This window comes from Streptopelia decaocto (assembly GCF_964273445.1).
Source record: "Streptopelia decaocto genome assembly, chromosome: 21".
Lineage (NCBI taxonomy): Eukaryota > Metazoa > Chordata > Aves > Columbiformes > Columbidae > Streptopelia > Streptopelia decaocto.
The window spans coordinates 3,047,760-3,071,887 of NC_138676.1; the positions used below are offsets into that span (position 1 = coordinate 3,047,760).

The 24,128-nt window shown below is 42.1% G+C and overlaps 1 protein-coding gene across 11 annotated transcripts in view; it reads left to right on the forward strand.

The window, feature by feature from the left end:
• PRDM10 (PR/SET domain 10) overlaps positions 1 to 24,128 on the forward strand; it is a 36,727-nt gene that overhangs the window by 4,115 nt on the left and 8,484 nt on the right. For 4 of the 11 annotated variants that reach the window (XM_082070580.1, XM_082070579.1, XM_082070576.1 and 1 more), the window contains 16 exons: positions 515 to 668; positions 2,821 to 3,007; positions 4,814 to 4,978; positions 6,120 to 6,179; positions 7,906 to 8,037; positions 8,882 to 9,089; positions 9,473 to 9,714; positions 10,759 to 10,962; positions 11,769 to 11,841; positions 12,473 to 12,590; positions 13,554 to 13,683; positions 15,134 to 15,361; positions 20,076 to 20,423; positions 22,231 to 22,386; positions 22,870 to 23,049; positions 23,793 to 23,903. In XM_082070580.1, coding sequence (XP_081926706.1) covers positions 2,918 to 3,007; positions 4,814 to 4,978; positions 6,120 to 6,179; positions 7,906 to 8,037; positions 8,882 to 9,089; positions 9,473 to 9,714; positions 10,759 to 10,962; positions 11,769 to 11,841; positions 12,473 to 12,590; positions 13,554 to 13,683; positions 15,134 to 15,361; positions 20,076 to 20,423; positions 22,231 to 22,386; positions 22,870 to 23,049; positions 23,793 to 23,903 — 2,445 coding nt within the window. In that variant the 5' untranslated portion in view covers positions 515 to 668; positions 2,821 to 2,917. Of the gene's footprint in view, positions 1 to 514; positions 669 to 2,820; positions 3,008 to 4,813; positions 4,979 to 6,119; positions 6,180 to 6,629; positions 6,699 to 7,905; positions 8,038 to 8,881; positions 9,090 to 9,472; positions 9,715 to 10,758; positions 10,963 to 11,768; positions 11,842 to 12,472; positions 12,591 to 13,553; positions 13,684 to 15,133; positions 15,362 to 20,075; positions 20,424 to 22,230; positions 22,387 to 22,869; positions 23,050 to 23,792; positions 23,904 to 24,128 lie in introns of those variants that run through there. The other 7 variants (XM_082070582.1, XM_082070581.1, XM_082070583.1 and 4 more) reach the window with 5 other exon arrangements.

The following is a 24,128-nucleotide window of genomic DNA, read 5'->3' on the forward strand; positions in this document are numbered from 1 at the left end:
ATATTCAACCAGTGTCAAAAATTCGTGCACGCCAAATCTGAAATAACAGGGCCTTGGGCCCTCTCTGGGATGTGTCCTGTCTGCTCTTGCACTGAGTTCACACTCAGCACCTCCACGTTTCCAGGGAAATGTGCTTCTCTCTGTATTTTGGCGCTGACAGAAATGATGAGAGTTCACGGAGATCCAGTCTTGGGCAGGAATGCATACCCGAGGGGCAGATCCCAGCCTGTCTTTTGGATTACAGAAGCTGAAAGCATCAACAAATCCTGCAGCTCCTAATATTGTCTGATTGTTATTGCTACATAATTGTCTGGGTTGAGCAGTCTGTCTGTGAAGAACAGCAATAAAAATGCCACTTATAGAAACTGCACCACCAAGCCACTGAATTTGGCTCAACTTTGTGCTTTTTCTCCCTGAGATTTGGAATCACTGTTAACCTTTAGAGGCATGGCAAAACTTGAAATGAATGACTTCTGCTTTCTTTTCCAACTTTCTGGTACTACTTTTTTTGCAGGTATGAATCCAAATGCCCAGTTTCATCTGTTAGAGACCTCTCTGAACCCTTGGGTCCCCTTTCCACTGAAGTTCTAAGTTATTTGTGCCAAAATGAGTCTGCAGGAGTGAGTCAGCATCTTCCTTCAGACCTTCAATATCTGCTGGTGGGGAAGGTCAGCCAAAAATTCCACTACTTGTTGCACCGTGTGCAATTAGCAGAACCATGCCTTTCTCTTAATCCAGTCACTGGTTAATTTAATTACATTCTTATTAGCAGGATAATTATATTTTTTTAAAACCCAAACCACCCCAACTTGAAACCTCTAGTATTCATTTTTATTTTTCTAAGCATTAGGTAGTTGATTGAACTACTGGCTATTAGTACAATTGCCTGAATTGGCTCCTGATTAATAGTGACAGTCAAGAAGGAGCTATTTGGGACAAACCAGCCAAAGAGTATCAACAGGATAGGCGCTTAATTTTACGTAAAGTTGTTTAGATTATGTTACTGGCATAAACGCTGTCACGTTTCACACAAGCAGTTTGGACCCCTTGGTGATCATATATCTGATAAAATGAGCAATGGAATTGAGTGAAACTGGTAGGATTAGGTATGAGAAAATCCCTCAGTTAATCCTTAATAACAAGTAGTTTTGTGGTAGCTGGATGGAAGGTGCTTTGTAGGGATGCATGATATTTATTTAAAGATCAGAGCTTGTGTGTGCTGTATTGTACAAATAAGTAACATTTATTTGTAAACAACTCTGGTTTTAACGCTTGGCGAGCAAGGCTGGTGTTTATCAGCCCCGGTTGTTTGCTGCAGTTAATTTTTTTGTATTAATGAGATGCCCTAGCTAAAGTGTTGTGCACAGGTATATGGATTTCTTTTTTCCTTTTCTCCTCACTGCTTTTTCTGGGTATTTTCTCTCAAGTATTGTTAACGTAGATAGGATATCTGTTCCTTTATTCCCATAATGTAATGTTGTATGGGTCTAATCTGAAGTCAGAACTGTTCCTCACTCTCTACTTGTGTGGGGAGAACCTCATGAGATGGCAATTTTTAGGCTCTAGTCACCCATGATGGCATGACTTACTGTCTAGCGATGCCCAGAATTATCTTTCCCACAGTTTTTCTGTGTATATGTGGAAGTAATATGATTTTTTTTTCTCCATCACGCAATTTGGTGACGTGAGCTTGCGACTTTTCTGTGCTATTGATTTAGACATTCTGGCCAGGACCAGTGCTACAGTCAGTGTTCGGGTCTGCAAAGCTTATTTGTTGCTGGCAAAATTAGCACAAGGCAAAAGTGCCTGCTGCTTTTTTTTCCTTCCTCCTTATCTTTTTTTAGTTTGTCAATGACAAGCCAACTGCTAGCATTTAGAGGAATGAATTATGACTAAAATAATTTGCATTTCAAATGCAAATGAATGAAACCGTCAGCAAGGAGCCTTCTGCTTTCTTCCCGGTGCACAGGCAGGGACTGATGTTGGATCAGCACTTGGTATCAAATAAAGTTAATTGAACTAGCTGAAAAATGAAATGGGCTCAGCCTTCTGCTAATTCCTGGGCTCGTGATTTAATGTGACATGAGAGCCCAAGGATTGGGAAGGTGCTGAACCACTCACCAGAGCTGTAAATTACCCATCTGAGATTCCCCATGGCAGATTGAGAGGCTCCAATAAAATTGCGAGAGATGAATAAAAGCTCACTTGGAAGCAATTTGTCAGGATCTTCAGGCTCGCGTCAATTGGAGTTTAAGTTTCATTATTCTTTTTCTAAAAGTTGTCTATTGTAACACTGCCTTGATACCAACTGGGGCTGCACTTCTGTACAAGGTGAAAGCTGCCTGTAGATGTAAAGCCAGTTGTTTCTTGAACAAAACCTCTTTCAGATGAAACAAGAAACTGGTGATGCATCTCTGAATGTAGTGTGTTCTTGTTGGAAGCTTAAGGTTAATTTTCTGCATCATTTATTTATTTCTGGGCTTGTAGGTGCCAGGAGAACAACGTGAAGCATATTTCACGGGCTGTCTGTGACCAATGAAAGCAGAGCAGGAGGAATTCAGTCTAATTTTTCAGTGCAGGAGGCATTCGGTGTAATCCTGCAGTGCAATTGTGGCAATGGTTGTCTTGTTTCCTCCTTAACAGGGTATGGAAAGTGTAATACAGCAGAACTTGAGTACAGTAAATGCGAATGTGCATGTTTGTAAAGCCAAACCTGCTTTACTCTGGCAGTGTGGTGTGTTCCTATAGCGCAATAGCTGATGATAATACCTCATGTGTCACACTTGCTTTAATATCTCCATCCTCTGTTTTTTTCAATAGCCATGTTACTGAAGATCACCTTGTCTTCTGGAAGCAGAAACACGGTGAACAGATGAATCTCTTCAGCCAGACATTCCTCCAGTAGATCTCTCTCATCATGGAGCCCCACAGCAGGGAGGAGATGGACACGAAAGAGGAAAGTCCTCAGGTGTGGGCTGACTCTGAGCAGGAACAGAATGCTGCTCAGGTGACTAGTGCCTTCCAGAGCGCTTGGGTTCTGCTCAGACTAAATTAGGCTTGGTGTGGTGCCTGAGCAAGCAGGCATTCTCAGTTGACTGGTTCTTATAGTCTGGAAACTCAGCTTTCATTTGAGAAAAAATACAAACATGTCTGTGATGATACTTTGGATGAAAGCTTCAGAAAATGAGCTATGCAAACCACAGCAGTGAGCACACAGACGTCTGAAGCGAGCTAAACAAAACCTGCTGGTGGTTAGAGGAGTTTCAGTGTCCAAATAGATGTAGAACCATGTGTGAAAGTGAAAGGGTGTTCAGATTAATGAATATTAACAAAATCTGTGGTCTGTGGCAGCCCATTTTGATGGCATCGGTGGACCTTGGAGAAAGTAATGTGAATAATTTTTTCCAGGTGGACATCTGAGTAGCGGGGAAGGGAGAAATGTTAATTGTTAGTAACTAATACAGCCAGATTCTGCTGTATGCAGCTTGTCTCTGTCTCTGAGACAATGCAGCCAAGAATTTCTACAAGACCGTAAATGGATTTATTCTTTTGAATATGTTATAAAGAGGGTGTTGCATGTCATTTGACCCAGAAGCTGAGAAATTCTGTCTCTTCTGGTAATTTCCAGCTTTGAAATTTGCTAAGACAGTTTTCCATGGCCTGTGTCCTGTTGTCTATACAATGACATAACCATAGTGTTGTTTGCACTTGGCAGTTATAAAGCTTAACTAGTATTTGCTGAGCGCTCTCCAAATGTGAAACACTGCTTGCATCCTTACTGGAGTGTTTGCGTAAGATTTAAGTGTGCGGAATCAGCACTTCGCATCTGTGGGGGAGTACCCAGGTGTCTTTTGAAGCATAAGCTGAAAGGTGAAACAAAGTAAATAAAATGGGTAACTGTGGCATTGTTTTATGTGAAAATATTTTATGTGAAAATGAATATGGATGCTAAGTTAGGTTTTATGCTAGCTGTCTTATTTTTCCCATGGGCTGCAAAAATAGTTTTCAGCATGTAAAGGACGTCAAATGATAAACATGTTCCTATTGCAGCTGGAATTAAGTATTCTAACTTGTTTAAGGTAGGCAGCTAATCATCATTTAAGATCATAATGTTCGGTCAGAATGAACTTCTTTGGATTTAAAATGCTGCCCTAGACGTAACTTGTTCCAGTGGTCCTTGGAATCATTGCTTAAAGCTTTCAGTTATATGTTTCTCTGTTTAAATAGTTGCATTTTCTACTGATACTGCATGTACATACTACAGAAAAGCACTCTATAACAACAGACACTATTGCTGCCTCATGATAGGTGCAATACTATTACTTGAAGCAGAATCAAAGTTAATAGATTCTGTTAGCCGTTCATCAAATAGAATAATTACCTCCAACTACAGAAGTAGCTGAATGAAGTAATTATCATAAATCCAGAAAGGAATATGAGAATAAAGGGAAACAGTATACTAATAAATCCCATAGATAGACCAGTTCAAATCCCAACTTTATTTCTCTTACGGCTTTTTGAAGTGTCATGCAAGAATTAAGTATGGCAAGGTGCCCTTTATACCCATTGGGTCTTGAATTAAATTGCAGGGGAAAACCAGAAACGGATGGTAGTTCTTGTGTTCAGATTTCTGAGTTGCTAGCATGATTCAGATGATATTTTAAATGTACATTTTCAAAACAATTGGCTAAATACTTGGAACACAATATACTCTCTGCTTTCCAAGGCACCTCTGCAACCGCTGTGTTTTGTCTCATTTCCCACAGCTCTATGACTGCAGAAGTTTCGATACACGATGTGTTTTCTCTTCCAGGTGCACTTTGTCCCCGAGGGGGGCACGGTGGCACAGATCGTGTACAGCGATGAGCAGGACCGGCCCTCGCAGCAGGTGGTTTACACGGCGGACGGCACCTCCTACACCTCCGTGGACACCTCGGAGCACACTCTCGTTTACATCCATCCCGTGGAAGCTACGCAGGCACGTGTAGTTCTGAGCCCACCCTCTTTTGGCACCTAGAAAATGAAGTTATCTAGTTGGAGATTAAAGCCAGCTACCAGCCAAGTGATACAGCTGGAAAATAGCAGGCGGTTGCTCCTAACATTTATTTTTTTCCACCTCTTGCTGAACAGGGACTTTGTGCTGTTCATTTGTCTGATATGCAAATGTGGTAATCGGAGGATACTGAGGCTATGAATTATAAAATGCTGTTTATTTCACTGAAGGTGAATGCGATTATAATTAAATCAAAAGTGTTCTCCAAAACGCAGATAATCTCTCCAGAAATTCTGCCTCTCTTGTATTCAGTGAAATAGATTCAGGGCGCTCTGTGTTGTCTGGAAGAGTCCTCGTTTTGCATAGTACAGTGCTCATAGTTGATAGTTACTATACTGGGCCTTTTTGCAGGGAATCTCAGTGTATCCAATCTAATTTTGTAGTCTCTCTTCACTGAAGTTGTTGATTTTTCCATACCTAGGTTCTTTTTCTTCATAGTTATATCAAATAGCTTTTCTTCTCTGACAGCATGTGTTTATATGGGGTTAATATAGTATGCATCCTTTTATCTGTGTAGACAGATAAAAAAGAGGAACGGGCACACTTTGAATGTTTTATAATGTCTTTGCTGACAGGACAGATCAGCAATGCTGCAAAGTGCACGTACTTGACACCCGCAGCAGCGCTGGCACAGCCGTGTCATCTCTCTTGTGCAGTTCTTAGCTACAGAAAAACCATCCCTACGTGGTGGAATGTTCTGAGAGGATATTTTGAGAGGTTATCTCTCAGGAAGTTACTGACCAAGTAACTCTAAACTCTGAATACCATCATTTTGTCAAAAAAAGGTAGCATTAAGACACTATCATGCAACTGACATGAAATTATCAAAGCGCTAATGGCATTTGTATCATGCCACCTTTTTATGGAGCACTACCTAATTTTAGTGTAATTTCTATGCATTTAAGTTCACAGGGATAAGTTGAATTAGTCTGCTGTGGCAATAGGCACATTAGAAGTTAGCAAAGGATCAAATGTGGGTGACTTCTTGGTGGCAGGGTAATTTTTGTGTGAATTGGGATTAAACAGCCCCCAGGCCGGTTTGATAAGCCTTTTTCACTTTGTCTAGACTCTGTTTACAGATCCGTCCCAAGTGGCGTACGTCCAACAGGATGCTACCACCCAGCAGGTAAGAAAGAGACATTAGTATTTCCTTGCATTAAGAAGCCAAAAAATCCTATTTGTCTTAAAGCTCATTCAACAAATATATATCTCACTAAAGGTAGAGATGACTTAGGTGTGTAGTGCAAATGGACTCTCAGAGCAGACAGTGGGCTGCTAGTATCCCATGTGGAGTATCAAGGGCATGAGTGCTTGTCTGTGTGTCCTCAGCCCGTCCTTCCTTCCCACACTGACAGCAGTTGCAGCAGAGATGTTAATTTTCTTGTTAATTGTCAGTCCCTTGTTACGGCAGCTCCTGCCTTTGCAGGCGCTCTTATGTCAGCATTTCATGAGGGACATCCCTGAACTGACAACAAATGATAAACTAATAATTGAAGCTCCTCTTCGCTTTCAAAAGAAACTTTATTCTAAAAAGAAATTGAAAGGTTTTTAAAAATAATGCTTATATTCCTTGCAGCGTCTGACACGGAAATGAAAGTAAGGATCTGTTTCAAGTGTGACTTGTAGTAGGAAATGCTGATATGAGGTATGAATAGACACAAGCTTGTGTGAACCTTGGATTGCTGGCAGACCTGGAGTTGTGCCAGGGAGGAACGATGCCTTTTTGGTTGCCACTTGGCATCAGAAATGTCAATACCAGACAGCTCGGTTCAGCTGTCATCTCAGTTGTTTCTTCCTCACTGTCACGTGGTTCCCTAAAGTCTTTTTGCTGTAGTTTTTAAGCAGTTTCATAAATTACTCTTAATGCTTCTTAAAAGAACTAGATTTGAAATTTGAAGACTTGCCTGTCCACTTATGTTATAGATTTTCTTGTCTGCTCCTTCACTGTTGGCACAATTTGCTGTTCTCAGTTTTATCTGATATTTATTACACACTCTGTAAAGGGGCAGGGGATTTAATTTTAGCCTAAAATCTGCTTAACAGTCAGAGGCACGAACCAGAAGCTGTGTGATGTCAGCTGTAGAGAAGGGTGGAAGATCGTGCAGGATAGTGATGCAAATTGCTGTATAGATAAGTAGGAAACAACAGACAAGAAAGGTGATTCCTAGGATCTTAATTCTGCTTTATTGCCGAATGGATGGGAGCAGTATGGTAATAAGCATTAAATGTCTTGCTACTACACAAAAAAAAAAGTGTAGGAAAAACAATAATCTATAATGTGACCAAATAATGTAAAGAAAAAAATAATTGCTGACATACTGTTATTTGAGTGCTTGATCTTCCAGTGAGGTTAGTATACTTTTTTGTTTCTGCAATGGATCTTGGTTGGCTTGAGAAAAAGAAAGATGGGCATAAAGCGGAGATGCTGCTTTTTCCTTCTTTACCTTCTCCCTTAAAAAGAAGAAAGAAAAAGGTAGATTTGGAGATAGAAGAGAAAAAGACCCCAAATTGCTGTTTTTGCCAAGAGCTAAGTTGCTCCTCACAACCCTGGCTGGCTGGATAGAATCAGAATTTAAAGCGAAAAGTGGGAGATAAGGAAGGCAGAAGCTGCAAAATCTAGACTGAGTTTTGAAACTTCTTTCTTTGTTCCTGGATCTGCAGGTTTTGTCCAAGTCCATCATCCCTACTAAAAAAAATATAGATAGATAGATAGATAGATAGATAAAAAACATGAAAATGCTGCAGTTTTGGACCTGGTGTAGGATTCCAGGGAGCTTTGCATGCAGGGCGCTGCCCATGTTAGGTGACTGATGGAAATGCCGCAGCGCTAAAACAAGTGCCTATAATTTTAGGTAACTGTGCTCTTGCCTGCTGCTGCTCAGAGCATGAACCCCACCATGAATCCCACCAACCTGTCCGTGCTCGGCAGCGTTGCCGAATCCCCCCAGCAAATGGCTCTGGAGCAGGGTCCACAAGCAGATAGAGTAAGTTGCCAGGCACCCTTTTTATTTTTTAATGTGCAAGTACACCGATTTCATTGCTCCATTGTCCCAGGTGGTGAAACGTGACTGAGTGATACGGGAGGAGATGCGAGAAAGCTGGAGCGTAGATTTGTTCTGTCTTTCATAGTCTCACCATGGAATGTGTGTTGTGGTGTTTTGGTTTTTAAGAGAGATCATGTATTTAATATGCAGAGAAACCTGTTCTGCAGATTGTTCTGTCTGAGCAACAGCCTTGAAATACTCAGCTTTGAAAAGCAAACTTAACGGGAGGTGCAACACTGGCTGTCACATTGGACCCACATCCACTGTGTCTCTGCACCTGTCTTTTCAAATGGCTTTACTGCGCATAGTATTTCTTGTTCTCTACCTGAAAAACGTGTGTGGGTGATTGAATATTCTGTGCAGTGCACTTCAGCTAATTTTTCCCCACTTTTTTTTTTCGTGTGCCAAAGTGCAGGATTCTCTCACTTGTACAGAAGAGGTTAAAATATGGCTCTAGATAATTTTGACGGAGCCTGAACTTTGTCTCAGGCATTCTGTGAGGGTCCAAAATTTCTCTAATTCCAGTTTTCTCTCCTGAGAAGTCAGTCCTTGACAGGGTAGAGCTCAGAAGTACCACAGAGCTGTCCTGAGTGAGGCTGGCAGCAGCAGCACTGTGAAACACCCTTCAGCAGTTGTTTATCATGCCACTTCACTGTCCCTTGTCCTTCTTTCCATTGCCAAAGGAAGCAGAAAAGGGTAGACGGGCAAGAACCTTCATTGCTTATCTCTGCCAGAGTGTTTTTCCCCGTGAATCCATTTTAATTGCTGTCAATTCTTTCCTCAGGCATCATTACAGGTGCACAACCAGGTGTTACCTCCTATGGAGGCAGTGGATGGTTCTGACCCTTTAGCACCTCTGCAGAATCAAATGGGAGGGATGGAAACAAAAGAGGAAGATGATGAGGATGAAGATGAGGATGAAGAAGGGGAAGACACTGACATGGATGAATGGGACCCAGATCCACCTCGACCCTTTGATCCCAATGATTTGTGTAAGCATATGAAGCAATATGTAGTCTATTTGCTGCTCTCCATTTATTTTTCTTTCCCCTTCACCACTCCTCTAGTAAATTGGAGTAAAAGAAATTCAGATTTTAGCAGTAATAATTAAACCCCTTTATACCCAGAAATGTAATGCTCGTATTGGGCTGCCCCACTAAAAAGACAAGCGTGTATCTTCGGTGGAGTCTCTGAGCTTCTTTGTTCTTGATTTTGCAGGCTACCCTCTCTAATATTTTTAAATGTAGACAGGTTATTGGAATAAATGTTCCCACAGCTGAGCCAAAGATGTTTCACGAGAGATAAGGCTCTGTCTTCTGAGCTGGCTCATGAGTGTCTGCCTGACAGTCGCGTCCTCTCTGACTTTGCGTTGTAGGGTGTGAAGAGTGTAATAACGCGCATCCCTCGGTGTGTCCCAAACATGGACCTTTGCATCCGATCCCCAACCGGCCGGTGCTGACCAGGGCAAGAGCCAGCCTCCCCTTGGTGCTCTACATAGACAGGTTTTTGGGAGGGGTGTTCTCCAAAAGGCGGATCCCGAAACGCACACAGTTTGGACCCGTGGAAGGACCCCTGGTTAGACAAACGGAACTCAAAGACTGCTATATCCATTTGAAGGTAAAGAGGGGTGTGTGAGGGAAGAAGAGGGATCATTTTATGCTTAAACTTGGATTTTCATGACTTTTGGCACCCTGCCTTGATCAGTGACTTCACTGGAAATGTTCTTTTGTTACTTCCATCTCTGTGACTTGGAAATATCCAGATTGCTTTGGCTTGAAATCTATTCTGTTATTCAGGGAGACCCAATAATCCTGAAGAATGTTTTGGCACTATGGTGTTATGATATATAGGACTGAGAACATGGAATGCTGTGAATCACTCTCACGTGGGCTGAAGCAGCATCTGGACATAAAAATAGCAGCCCTGTCTGAGGATGTTTTGCTACCATTATCTTGTGTCATGCTGTAACTTAAGTTAAAAATATTTTTCTTCCCCTTTCCCTCCTCTCCCCCACAAGATGTAGGGAAGAGGAGAGATTTTTCTCCCCTTCTTCATGCCAAGTCCTTAGCCTGAGGTATAATGTATTTGACTCACTTTTATCCATTTATTTCTGGGTTTCATTATAGGAATTGGTCCTTTATTTGCTGGACGTTAGGTCCACAGTCTTAGTAGTGCTGGTCTCTGGTCAGTGTCTGACAAGGACGTTGTGACTACAGGCAGATTCAGTCACCTAACACAAGTTCAGCTAAAAAAGCAGCAGAGTTACGAGTCAGGAAATGAAAGGAAAAGTGGGTCTGCCAGTTACAAACATCTGAAAACCTGTATCCTATAACCTGCTAAAGCTAAAACTCCTTGTGCCTTGTTTATAGGCTCATGTCAAGCACTGTGCCTGACCCTTTTCATCCATGCTGCTTACCATTGAAACCCATGAAAGGGTCCCTCGTGTCTCCCTAATTAAATCTCTACCTGTTTTAAGTGTTTTTCCAAGTGCTGCTTGTTTCTGTATCCCTGTTAGCAGAGAGGAAATTAGCTATGTCTTCATGCTTTCCTGATGTCAAAGTTGCAAGGTCACAGTGTGTTGTTTTTGATTTTTAGAAACTAAACTTCTTTTGAAACTGCTGCCAGGCAGTCACAGTCATATGTAATTGGATTTTCCTACAGGTTTCCCTTGATAAGGGTGACAGAAAAGACAGAGACTTGCAAGAGGACCTGTGGTTTGAACTTTCTAGCGAGGCTCTTTGTAACTGGATGATGTTTGTCCGTCCAGCTCAAAACCATTTGGAGCAGAACCTGGTAGCATATCAGTATGGCCACCATATTTATTACACGACCATTAAAAACGTGGAGCCCAAGCAGGAACTCAAGGTATGGCATTGCTCGTGCTTCATGACTCACTTTTCACAGAATCACAGAATGTCAGGGATTGGGAGAGACCTCAAAAGCTCATCCAGTGCAATCCCCCCATGGAGCAGGAACACCCAGATGAGGTTACACAGGAAGGTGTCCAGGCAGGTTGGAATGTCTGCAGAGAAGGAGACTCCACAACCTCCCTGGGCAGCCTGGTCCAGTGTTCTGTCACCCTTACTGAGAAGAAGTTTTTTCTCAAATTTAAGTGGAACCTTTTGTGTTCCAGTTTGAACCCATTGCCCCTTGTCCTGTCACTGGTTGTCACCGAGAAGAGCCTGGCTCCATCCTCCTGACACTCACCCTTTATGTAGCTGTAAACATCAATGAGGTCACCCCTCAGTCTCCTCCAAGCTCAAGAGACCCAGCTCCAGAAATGGGAAATCCCCCAAGTTAAAAGCTTTTCCATTCCTCTTAGTACAAGTAACAGTACTCTGCTGACATCAATCCTTCACAATCATACAGTTGGGTCTAAAGAGATTAATCTTATTTCCTTTAGAGCCACTCATAGCCATGTGTGAGATTAACATTCATATTAGGAGGCTCTACCTTAAAATTAAATGGATATGCTTTCTGAGCAAAGCTCTTTTATTCCTCAGTGGGGGCATATTGATCTCCCGGGCTTTATTATTGAGGATGAAAGGAGCAATAAGGGTTAGTGGTTGAGGCAAGTGAAGTAAATGTGTTGCTTAAATACCAATTTCAAATGAATTCCTTTTAGTTCTGGTTCCATCTGAGTGTTTTGTTGTCTTGTGTTCCTGCTGCAGGTGTGGTACGCTGCCTCCTACGCGGAGTTTGTGAACCAGAAGATCCATGACATATCTGAGGAGGAAAGGAAGGGTAACTTGGACTCTTCTGCTCCCAGTTTTTGCCGTGTGACGGTAGCTGGGTGTTGTAATTCTTAGTTTTAAGTATATGGCTTGTATAGTGCTCCCAAATTTCTGCTAGGTTAAGAAAAGTTAGATTGAATAATTGGGACTTATTTCTACTAACTCTTCTCATGGTAATATTATAATCAATTAACATTTTGCCTCAGTTTCTGGGACACATGAGTTTGCTGCCAGAAAGAGCTACATTTCTGTACTCAACGTCTAATTTTGAGTCTGTGTTAGAAACCGATGTCCTACTGCTTTAGCTTCAGAAATTTCTCTTGACCTCCCATCATTTATGCCAGAGACACAATCCTGTAGGTATTCTTTCATACAAGGGTCTATTTCAAAATCTCCCTGAATTTCAGGCAGTGTATATTGTCCATGTGAATTGTCCCGAGAGACCTTTTTGTCTTTCTGTGATGAGCTGTTGTCATGCCACAGTGCAGAGGGGATAAAAGCAAAGCCAAGTGGAGCAGTGCTGGGTATTCTGCTGGGGAGAAATACAGCCCACGGAGGACAGAAAGGCTTGGGGGAGAAAAATGAGGCATTTAATTGGCAGTGACTGAAATGCTTTTATTGACATTTCCAATTGAACATAGTTCTCCGAGAGCAGGAGAAGAACTGGCCATGTTACGAGTGCAATCGTCGTTTCATGAGCTCGGAGCAACTCCAGCAGCACCTCAACTCCCATGATGAGAAGCTGGACTTCTTCAGCAGGTACTGAAAGCTTTCATTTTTGTCTGTGTGTCACTGTGGTGGTTCCCCAAACTTGCAGAAAGGAGGGTCTTTGCCCTACAGAACTTATTGACCAACTTGGGTACCCACAAGAGAACAGCCCAGCACCACAAGGTATGAATATGGCACCAGGAAGCTGAGGGGAGTAAGAGACTTTGCGAAAAAAGTAGCTTGGGGAAAATAAATACCCTCTTGAAACTTAAGATTTTTGTTATTTGCTTTTGGTCTTTTGCCAATGACTTAAAAAAATAGCAATATTTTAGTACCACAGTATTGAAATACTGGTGCTTCTCAGAGATATGCAGCTGCAGAGCTTGGCGAACAAAACTTGCGGTGCTTTGGCTCCTCATTGCACTGTCAAGATAATTTATCCTGACCTATTAAAAGCTGAATCTCCAAACATCCCTCAGGGAGCAGGACACGTTGGTGCCTTCTTTTTCCTGGAACTTAGCAAGTGGCTGCATTTTGTTTCCCTTATTTTTTGACACAGAAAATTGTTCCCTTCACCTTACTGCCCAACATCAATGGCTAAGTGCCTTTTTGAGGAGGAATGCTATGGCTTCACCTTCTAAATTGGTTTCCTTGTGCACTTGTTCCATCTAGCTGAAAAATGCTTTCCAGCACACCGTACGCTGCGATGCTGGAAGTAGGAGAGTTGCCACAGCAGTGGACTTGCTAGAAGCCAGTAGTCCTCTCGACCCCACAATTACTGAAATAAATTTTAATATGTTCTGGACTTTGATTTCTCATAGAGCACAAAATAAATAGATACCAGCCAGTACCCTGTTTGCTCCCAGATTTTCTTCAGGTTTTATTATTTACTGCAGGCTACGGTTACTGAGTTGAATGGTTGAATAGTGATGCTGAGAAAGAATGTGCAAAATCAGTGGAGATTCCAAATCCATCTCTTTTTGTCTCTAACATGGAGCACTGTGTATTCTGCAGAGCCAGAGGCCGAGGTCGTGGGCGAGGAAAGAGGAGGTTTGGACCAGGGAGGCGCCCGGGGCGCCCTCCCAAATTCATGCGTATGGAAGTAACCAGTGAAAATGGGGAAAAGTGTGAAGAAGGGACACAGGTACATTTTTGGGGAATAAGGAAGAGGGGAAAAAAAGTCACCTGGGTTGTAAACCCTTGACTAAAAGAATTTGGGGCATCAGTGCAAACTGAGGGTGTGCTTGGGATTTGTACCTGAGTCACGATTGGTTTTCTAGCTATGATGCTCTGCCAGGGGTGCACAGTACTTTTCTTCTATAAAAACTGTAAAATCACGTGCATTTCTACAGCAACTTTCATCCCAAAGCACTTAGCAGTGAGAGAGGTTATTGCGGCAGTTTAGCAGCAGCACAAAAGTAATTCAGACAGTAAAACTGTAATGGGAGTTTAGGTTCATATTTGTCTTTTCTGTAACGTGAGGTCAGAGTCTGCTTTTAGAACTGTTGCTGGTAGAATTAAATCAGTTTGAGCTATGATTCTTTATGATGTTTTAATATTAACAAAAGGGCCTCCTGTAGGCATACTTATTGCAAAATGCTCTTTTGCTTGTGGCTGTTGGTTATATAGGGACCTAATGTGATGCATTTATATAAGTAAAATGCTAAATTCTCTCTGCTGACCATGCTTAGGTTACCACCAAGTCCTTTTAGGAAACGTGCCACAGGGGATCAGTAGCTCTGTTTTATGACTTAGCTGAAAGCTGGTATCTGGAGTGGTAATTTTCCTCTGGCATCTCACTGGGTCATGGTTTAGTCCTGACTCGGGGAGGAATCTATACGTCGCCTATGAATTCCTGCTGCTCGTGTTCTGAGCATGCAGAATTGCTCTGAACGTTGCATTAAGTGCAGACTGATTTTTGGTGTGTGCTTCCTGCTCCCAACACCCTCCCATTTCTTTTATGTTAATGCAAAAAGGTAGGAAAACAGCTTTGTGTGATTAAATATAAGCAATGTATGTAGCTGGGTAGGCAAGAGCATGTAGAGCTTAGAAACTGGATGGCAAAACACACAGCGCACAGTACAATGATCTTGTTTGTCACTCTTCAGCACTCCAGCTAGTTTGTTGGAGTAGGCACTGCATAACAATATGTGATAATGTTTCCAAGTGACAGCAACTTCAAGACAGAAATTCTCTGCTTTCCCTGCTCTGTGCTAGTCACTTTGGTTGTAAAGTTTCTCATGCATTAGCATAGGACATCTTTGGTTAAAGCAGTAGTAGGGTCATGAGTGCAGAAGAACTTGCTTGGCTATTACCAGCTGGGTCATTTAAATTGTGTGCGTCCCCTTAGACAATATGATGGGCAAGAGGGTCACCTACCTGCGGCACTATTTTGCTGCTGCTCTGAATGTTGCAGCTGCAGGTGGAGGTGATCTGCTGAGAGCATCAGTGCAACACAGGGAAGCGTTAGCATAGACACATTTTTGATAGTTTGTGACTAAATATTTAGGAGTCTCGTTATCTGCTGAGTGTTATCAAAGTGTTTTTCAGTGGGTGGGGGGAATAATCACTGGTTGTATGATTTGCGATTTCAGGACTTGCTGCATTTTTCCAGCAAGGGGCAGTTTGATGAGGCCGGACAAGCTGCGCTGAATGGGTTGGAGCAGCAGGAACAGACTCCGGTGCCACCAGAGACGCAGCCGGCACTGGAGCAGCAGTCGGAAAACCACCCGCTCCAAATCCAGCCGCAGCACGACGAGAGCGCGGTGCCTACGCAGAGCACCATGACGGCAGATGACATGAGGCGAGCAAAGCGTATCAGGGTAAGCTAAGAGGATGGCAGGTCACGTCTTCCCTCACCCTCTCTGTTTGCTGTAACCCAGAGAGTACCAGACCTGCCTGCCAGGACCAGCTGGTCTCTTTTCCTCCCGCTGTTTTATTTCCAAATCCTGAATAAAGCGTCTCATTCCTAGCAATTTTCTTTGCTCTGAGAGGAAGACAAATCACATGTAAAGAGATAGTCTCTCGTGAGATGCTAGTGAGAATTGCTCACCAATTGGAGCTGATTCAATTCCAGCGCAGTAATTCTTTGGTAGAAACACTGTCCGTCCAAGCTGGCAAGCAGGAGCGTTTCAAACAGCCGGCTGAATCGCAGCACTGTGGCACAGAGTGATGACTTGTTCACGGCACCATCTGTGTCTCTCGGAACTCTTGTCTTGCAAATAGTTGCCAAAGAGGAACCGCAACCTCAGTTTAGATCCACTTAGTTGGTGATGATGATGGTGATATTTAGTGATGAAGTCCTTTGTTGGGGTAGAGAAACCTGCCTCTCTTTGAGATTAAAACCTGTACTAAGAGCTTTGTGTACTGACAGCAAACACTTTGAGCCTGAGCTTTGTGTCAGCTGGGTGAGCTGTTTTGTTTTGTTTTTTTCTACAATGTGTGGGAGGGAAGTGATTCAAGCACATAATCCTTCAAGCTGTGTAACTCTGAGATTGGTTTATTTAGCCTAAAATCTTTTTCTTGTTCTTCCATGTGTAAAATTTTGATTACAGAAAAGAACAGCTGCAATTGGGGTAAGACTTCATTTTTAGGGGAGGAGGAAGGATTAGAGAAGAGTAACTGTTCTGTATAGGAAGATATTGAGCCAAATTTTTCTCTCAGTCTTTAGCATTATGTGTGTGAGACCAGTGGTAGTGTTACCCCATAAATGCAACAGCATATCTTGAAGGAAGAATTTGGTGAAGGCACATGAAGTTTTAACCATATAAAATGCTTACACTCTCTGAACAAGTTTCTGCCCGTACTTTGATTTTCATATGTTAAAAGCTTCTCTGCACTTTGGAACCCAAGACATGAGCTTAAGCTCATCTTAAACAGTAAATGTGCAAAGGAAGGGACAGAAATCCTGAAATTACTTCTTTGTCTTGTGACTTAGCTTTTGTTCCCTGGAAATTTGTCACAAATGGATGGCAGCTAAAGAGGAGTGCAGTGGTGGTTTAGTCCTTGCTAACATGTTTGTATCTCCAGATCTCTCTGACCTTCCAGTTTGTGCTCAGCAGAGTCCTGGAGATATTTGGAGATGAGGGCACTGGCAGAATGGCAGGTGGATGGTTGCACAGCACCTTTCTGAATTGCATCAGACTATGAGCAATGAGAACCTGAGATAAGAGTAAACTAGCAAGCATTATTTTTAAGCACTGAAAAAGTCACAGCAAGCTCCAGCACCCTGTGAGCACCTACTCAGTTCGTCAGCACCTTCTTACAATAACAGGCACTCAACATTATAAACAAGCAAACATTTGGTACCCAGGTAGAAAGTCTTGACTCCTGATTATGATCTGGAGACCTGTGTAGCTCTAGTTCTTCCTTATGTAGGATTTAATTTTCAAAAACAATAATTCTTTGTGAAGTTCTTTGAAAAGATATACACCTACCCTTCAAAATACTCCTGAAACAAATAGAGGAATGTTTGGTCCTCAGCCAGAATGAGTATTTGTTTTTAATTCAGTTTTGGGTAGTGTCCAGGGTGTCTATGGGCTGATCCCAGAATACATCTGCAAATACATCCCCAAATACATCTGCATTTCCAAATGCTTTTTCTTGTAGTTTTTGGTTTGGTTTTTTTTTTTTTTACATGCAGACCTGATCCTAAAATGTTCCTTGTGTAGGTCACTGCTTTACTCAGAGGAAGCCACTGGTAGGGGTAGGGATATGATTGGGAAAGCACAGTTGCTTCATGCTGGAAGAAAAGCAACCAATTGTTTAGCAAAGAGTATAAACAGTAAGATTAAGTTAAAAAAAGTCCCTGCTCCTTCTTCACTTTTCTAATCCTTGCCCTGTTGTCATCCTGCTCTAATTATTCCCTTCTGCTAAAAACATTTCATTCTCACTGTGGCTCTACAGTACGTGTTACATCATTATTAATCAAGCCTGAGAAAACACTAAAGGTCACAAAACACCTTCAAGATTGTCTGTGGTTTTTATCTTTGCCCTTTAACTCCCCTTGGGCAGTTATTAACTACAGGGTAAACCCTGAAGATCTGGTTACCGTTTCCTGAGGCAAAAAAGCAGTTTTGCCCAAGTAAAGAGTAAACTGCGGCTGAAGGAGCTGGCCCTGGTGGTGACCTGCAGAAGCGTGACTGTTGCAGAAGTCAAGGCTTCTGTTTTAAAGTCCATTGCATAACCCGAGTATTTTTCTCTCCCTCAATGCTGCCTGCTCAGCTGGAGCTGCAGGTAGGTTTGGTTTTTTTGTTTTGTTGGGTTTTTTGCTGTATCTAATCGAATGGTACGTAACGATATCAAATTCCATGTTGTTTTGTCCAACTTCTGTTTAGTGTCTCCTGATTGACCCTGCATTGTAAATTGTCACGTTTGTTCTTCTTTAAGCAACCATTGTCCAGAACTAAATTTGCATTCTTCTAGTTCTTTCCATACTAATTAATTGCAAGTTTAAGGTGAATATTATAGGAGTAAAGTGCTTGGATGAAATACTATAATATCCATCTTAAAGTTTTGGAGGATTTGTTTATACAATTGTTTGCACCAGATCAATGTTATCAGTTAACGAGACAACACTTTTTTTGTTCTTGTTTTTATTTGATAGTTTATCTAACCCAAGAGCAGTAAAAATGTTTTTCCCTTCTGCAGCCCTTGAGACAGCAGCAGGACTATGTTGATTTATGTGGAGTTGAACTCTGGCCTGATCTCTTAGTCAGGTGGTTGCGGGTTACAAATAGCAGAGTACAGAAGTAGTGGAGTTAAGAACCTGAAGCGCATCTCTTCAACTACTTGGTTTGTTAGCATATCCCTGTAGCTCAGGGGAAATTTATATACTTCTGAGTCCAAGCAACACATTAACTTTTACACCACACATGTCTATCATTCAAACTCATGGTGCGATCCCTGTATTTCCTATTGTCTCCACTTCTTCACTTGAGCAATGGACAACAGAGGTGATGGCAATTCCTGGGAGGGCTCATTTGGGGCTCTTGTGTGAAACTCTTAGGTTTTTGGTTTTTTTTTTTTAATAGCAAAACAGATGCTCTTATGTTCCTTTTTTTCTGGAATGGAAGTATAGGTTTCCCTCTGCAGTTCAGATGGTGAAAAGGATCGTTCAGGTTCACTGATTTAATCTCTAGCACAGCATTTCACAGTATTCCCAAGCCGTTCCCTCATTCCAGCAGAAAAGCTCCTGGCTTTACTTTCTCAGCGTCAGCTGTTGGCACATGTGTAAGGGACACAGCGAATGTCAGCCCAGACATTCCCACCAGACAAGGAGAGAGGAAACCGAGGAAATCTGTTGGCAGAACGTGTGTGAGCGTAGGTGCCAGCAATGTTCTAGCACTATTTCTTGAACTTGTGACACAGATTCTGTGTGTTACATCTGAAAAGAGAAAGCACTGATAAATGCTGATGTACAGATCTTATTTTTGCCTATTTCTACAGGCAATGTGTCCAGCAGCATCTGTTTCTCCAGCAGACGTGCTGGTGTCAGGACTAGGATGGCCCTGTAACGTTAAGCTGAAGGGGAAGATGGGAAGAAATAAGAGTTGTAAAATGTTACAGAAAAGGTAGACTGAAGGAAAGCATGCACCAAACCAAAGCAGAGGCAGAAAAGAGAAACAGAGCACAATAGGAGTGAAGAAAAACAGAGCAGCCCAGTATATTAAATTTTAAAATTAACGTTTGCACAATCCGCATTGTGCTCAAGTCACAATATTCTTAAAATTTCTTGCAATACCAAGAAAAGCAATTTCAAGTTTAACTGTGTCTAATCAACTACCCTTTAAGTAGGCAGCAGAATCTATCGGAGTTCCTCTTGATTTAGCACCAGTGTGTTTTACCTTTCATTTTTCTTCTTCATTTTCAGGCTCTCACACACGATAATGGCAAAGATAGGCACACTGCTCACGAGTTCCTACCTGTTGCTTGTACACCTGCCATTCTGCCCCTGCTGTCATGTGTTGAAACTCTGTTCTTTTTTATAATAAAAAAAGGTTGAATATATGTTTCATCACAGGTTTTCCAGGCAATGCTAAACCACTGCTGCGCATCCTGTGGTGATCTGTGGCAGAAGCTGATTTTGTAAAGGGCTGTGGAATTTCATAAGCCCTGTCACTGCCTGAAAGGGCATTAGCCTGCCCTTCTTTTGTATGGTGGCTGAACTTTTGACCCAATCTCCAAAAATCACCTCAAATTGCAGCTTTTCTTAGGCCCCAGTCTGTACTTCAGACTGGACTTAGTTTTATTTTACAGAAAAATGACAGAAGTTAGGTAAATCAGCAGAAAACGGGGACTGGAGGGGAAACTCCTGCATTGTTTTCTCCTAACTCAGTGTGTAACTGCAGGTATAACCCTTAACTACTGCCTGTTACAGCCTCCCCTTCTGGAAAATGGAGACAGCATCTATAACACAAAAGCCTTTTTTGAAATAGGGCTTCACTGATCATCTGGTCTATTTAATCTTGCAAATATTTAGATGCGTAATCTATACAGAATAAGAAAAACTAAAGGTATCTTCGATGTTTCTTTCAGAACGCAGCTCTTCAGCACCTGTTCATCCGGAAATCCTTCCGTCCGTTCAAATGCCTGCAGTGCGGGAAAGCTTTCCGTGAAAAGGACAAACTGGATCAGCATTTGCGCTTTCACGGCCGGGAAGGGAACTGCCCTTTGACTTGTGACATCTGCAACAAGGGCTTCATCAACAGCGGGGCTCTCGAGAGCCACATGAAGTTCCACATGGACCAGAAAACGTACTCCTGCATCTTCTGTCCCGAGTCCTTTGACCGCTTGGATCTGCTTAAAGATCACGTGGCCGTCCATGTCAACGATGGCTATTTCACCTGCCCTACCTGCAAAAAACGCTTTCCTGATTTTATCCAGGTGAGATGCCGTACTGATTTGAAGCACTGCCAGGTGTCTGGCAAGCACTGTGTTTATGGATTTTTTCAGTCCTGTTTTTGTGTAACACTGCACGTCAGTTCATTCTCACAAAATAAAGGGGTCCCTGTCAGTCAGAAATGAAACAGGAAGAGTGACCGGGCATTGCTAGATCTTGTCTTACGCCATTGAAGTGCTCTTTCCACTAAATAATCAGATGTGGTAGTTCAGTTTGGCATTAGAAGGCACCGTTCTGCAGAAGGGATGATCCGTTATTCCCAAAAAATGCCTAAAGCAAAGGTCCTAGCTACTTTTGGTCTGTACAGATCCATGGCACTAAAGGGAATTGTCTCTTCCTGGATGCAGCTTGTGCTTGAATGCACCTTGTCCTTTGTCGTTAGAAGTCTGAACCAAAAAAAAAAAATTATAGTTTTACATGATACAAATATCTTTGAATCCCTTGACTGTATTTGTCAGGGTGATTCGTTTGAAGACCTTGCACAAATGCCAGAACACATCAGGATATTCTGCTTCCCGAATTTCCCTCTGGGCTTCAGCTGGGTACTTTATTCCCCTTCTTTCATGCACACTGCTTAGGAGAGGTTGCACAGGAGTTGTGAGTAATGTAACTACAGTGTGCAGAGCCAGTGGAGAAGATCGTTAATAGCATTTAAGGAAGCTATTTCCATGTTCAGTAAGAACAAAACGGAGCTGTGCCACGTACATATTCATCATCCTTTATATGGATAAAGAGCTAGCTGTGTCTTGCTGAGCTGCCCGACTGAAATTGAAATGTAGAAATCTAGTGTATGTCAAGTAATAGGAACTGATAGACTACCCAATAGGCTAAAGAGGAAAGGATGAGGAAAAGTGATTTACTAATATAATTCCATCCTGGCTAAACCCCTTTATCTTCTGTAAATGTTGAATGAGGAAAAATGTTGATTATTCAGAAATGCTATACTGCAGCCTAATTCCCCATAAACATTCCTGTGAAGCTGATGAAGTCAGAAGGTCCCATGGCTTTTTTCTACCTGTTCAGCTCTATTTTGGAATTTAGACTTTTTTCAATTGAAGCTATGTGAATAATTAAGTCCAGTCACCATGGATTGCTGCCTACTTAAATACTTTCATATGGAACAGATAAAGAGACCAAGTTGTCCCATGTATGATCAGTATTAGGAAAGATATAATTAGAGATAAAGATATAATTAGAGATCCATTTCTTGAGTGGTGCTTGGATTTCAAATGTCAAACCTTGTTAGTTCCTTTATTGGGGAAAAAAGCCCCACTAGATGCTTGAAGAGGTCAAGGGTAGTAATCGCTATTCAGAAATGGCCTGCAAATGCTTTTCGGTCTTAGGTTTGGGGTTTTTTTGGCATTTGTAATTGCAAATTCTTTCTCTCTGATTCAAAGAGATTAATCCCTGCGTTTAGATTTTTTTATAAATGAAGTCAAGATAATGAACCTCAAATGAACGTGTTAACTCAAAGGTGAATCAGTAAAACTCATACCTCATGGACTTCTGGTGCATGTTAAGTGCCTGACTGTGCAATAGCTGATGCCGTCAAGAATCAGTCTTGAGGAAATCAAATCATCCAGCCAGATGTATAATAAAGACGTTATGGCTTTATAGAAACTACTCTCAAGACATTACCTGTCCTGGTAAAATACTCTTTAAACCAAAGCAGGTTAGAGAAGTCTTAGAATCTTTTTCCTTTCTTCTTTTTGCTGAGAGTTTCTGAGACTGTTTTACCACACACTCTTCTCTTTTAAATAAATTCCATTTTTCTGTGATCTGCCATTCTAGGTCAAGAAACACGTACGCAGTTTCCATTCAGAAAAGATTTACCAGTGCACAGAATGCGACAAGGCTTTCTGCCGCCCCGACAAGCTGCGGCTCCATATGTTGCGACACTCGGACCGCAAAGACTTCTTGTGCTCCACGTGTGGCAAGCAGTTCAAGGTAAGATGACTCTGGACTGGATCCTTTCTGATACAGGTGGAGAACAACATTCTTTGCCCTCCTTTAAATAGACAAGCTCATATTCTCAAAGGTGGAAGAAATTACCGTGTGTAAATGCGCTAGATGTGCCTGCAAGTTGCTCGCACCGCTTTGTGTCATATGTGAGCTATGAGGCTCCCTCCAGATAAATTCAAAGAAAAGCCAAAGTGAAGGGGTTCGTTCTCACAGAGACTGCAAAATTAGCATTAGTTTAGCTCCCACTTTTGTGGCTGAGCAACCTCAGCTTGGTTTGAAGGATAAACCTGAGCCCAAAGGGTTCTTGTTAGACCTACGTCCAGTACTGAGCATGCAACTGTCTCATGGCAGCAGTGGAGAGGAAAAGCTGAAGAGATCTCTGAACAACTTAATGTGGCTCTTCCTTGTAACAGGGAGCAAGGCAATAAGCAGTGCTGATGTTTTTCCCCGCGATTGCTCTTTCTCTAGAGGAAAGACAAACTGCGAGAGCACATGCAGAGGATGCACAACCCAGAGAGGGAGGCCAAGAAAGCCGATCGAATCAGCCGCTCCAAAACGTTCAAGCCTCGGATAGCTTCCACTGACTACGAGAGCTTCATGTTCAAATGCCGACTCTGCATGATGGGTTTCCGCCGGAGGGGGATGTTGGTGAGTATTTGTGTGCTCGAGCTTCTCTTACAACTTCTGTACTCAATCTTGATGAATAGCTAAGGAATAAAGATGGAATTGTAATGTTGGAACACAAAGATGCTGTGAAACCGGGAGAATTTTGTAGATGAGGTCATGTATCTTTTAAAACTTTCTCTCTTCAACAAATGCGTGCCTTTGCGTTATCTAATTGCCTGTGTTGTACGTCTGGTTGTTACCACATCTCAACAATGATGCTGATTGATGTATAATGTGTTTAGCAGAACACGAGATTTGTTTATTGCCTAGTTCAGCCTTAACTTGCCTCAGTTTTCCTGACTTTTTCCTATTTTCTTGCTTCTGTCCCTTCTTGAGGGGCCTCTCCTGGCCATGCCCTGTAACTGCCGCTGTATGGAGGGTGTCACGCAGGAAGAGATCTGATTTGCAAATATTTTGTGAGTGTTGTGATCTCTGCTAGCAAAGGCCTCCCTGGGCAGATGGCTTTTACATTACCTCACTCTTAACTTGCAAACTATTTTAACCCTTTCCATCTTATTTTGATTAGAGAAACTGTAAATGAGTTCTAGCAAGTCCACATTTAACTTCAGCAGCTGGCTGTGAGTTGACAATAACCCTTGCAGCAGCAAATGCGTCCAGTGCTGCTGGCTAACGTCGTTACAGTTTTGGTTTGGCTGTTATCCATGTCTAGAAGATGCAGTTTCTTGGCTACCATCTGTAATATGCTCTCTTGTTCTCTTTGTAAGGTGAATCATTTATCAAAGAGACATCCAGACATGAAAATAGAAGAGGTGCCAGAGCTCACGTTGCCCATCATCAAACCCAACAGAGATTACTTCTGTCAGTACTGTGATAAGGTATGTAAGGAAGTCACCCCTTGGAGTCAGTCCTAGACCTGAATGCAACAAATACGTCTCTGCATAGAAACATCTGGCAGGGTTTATAGCTTTTTTTTCTTGATGTGCTTGCCAGCAACAATTCTGCAGCACTATCCAAAAGAAATTAAGATGAAATGCACTTAGGCCAAGGCAGCTGAATGTGAATTGAAAACTGCAGTTCTTCTTTTCTGCAGTCTTTGGATC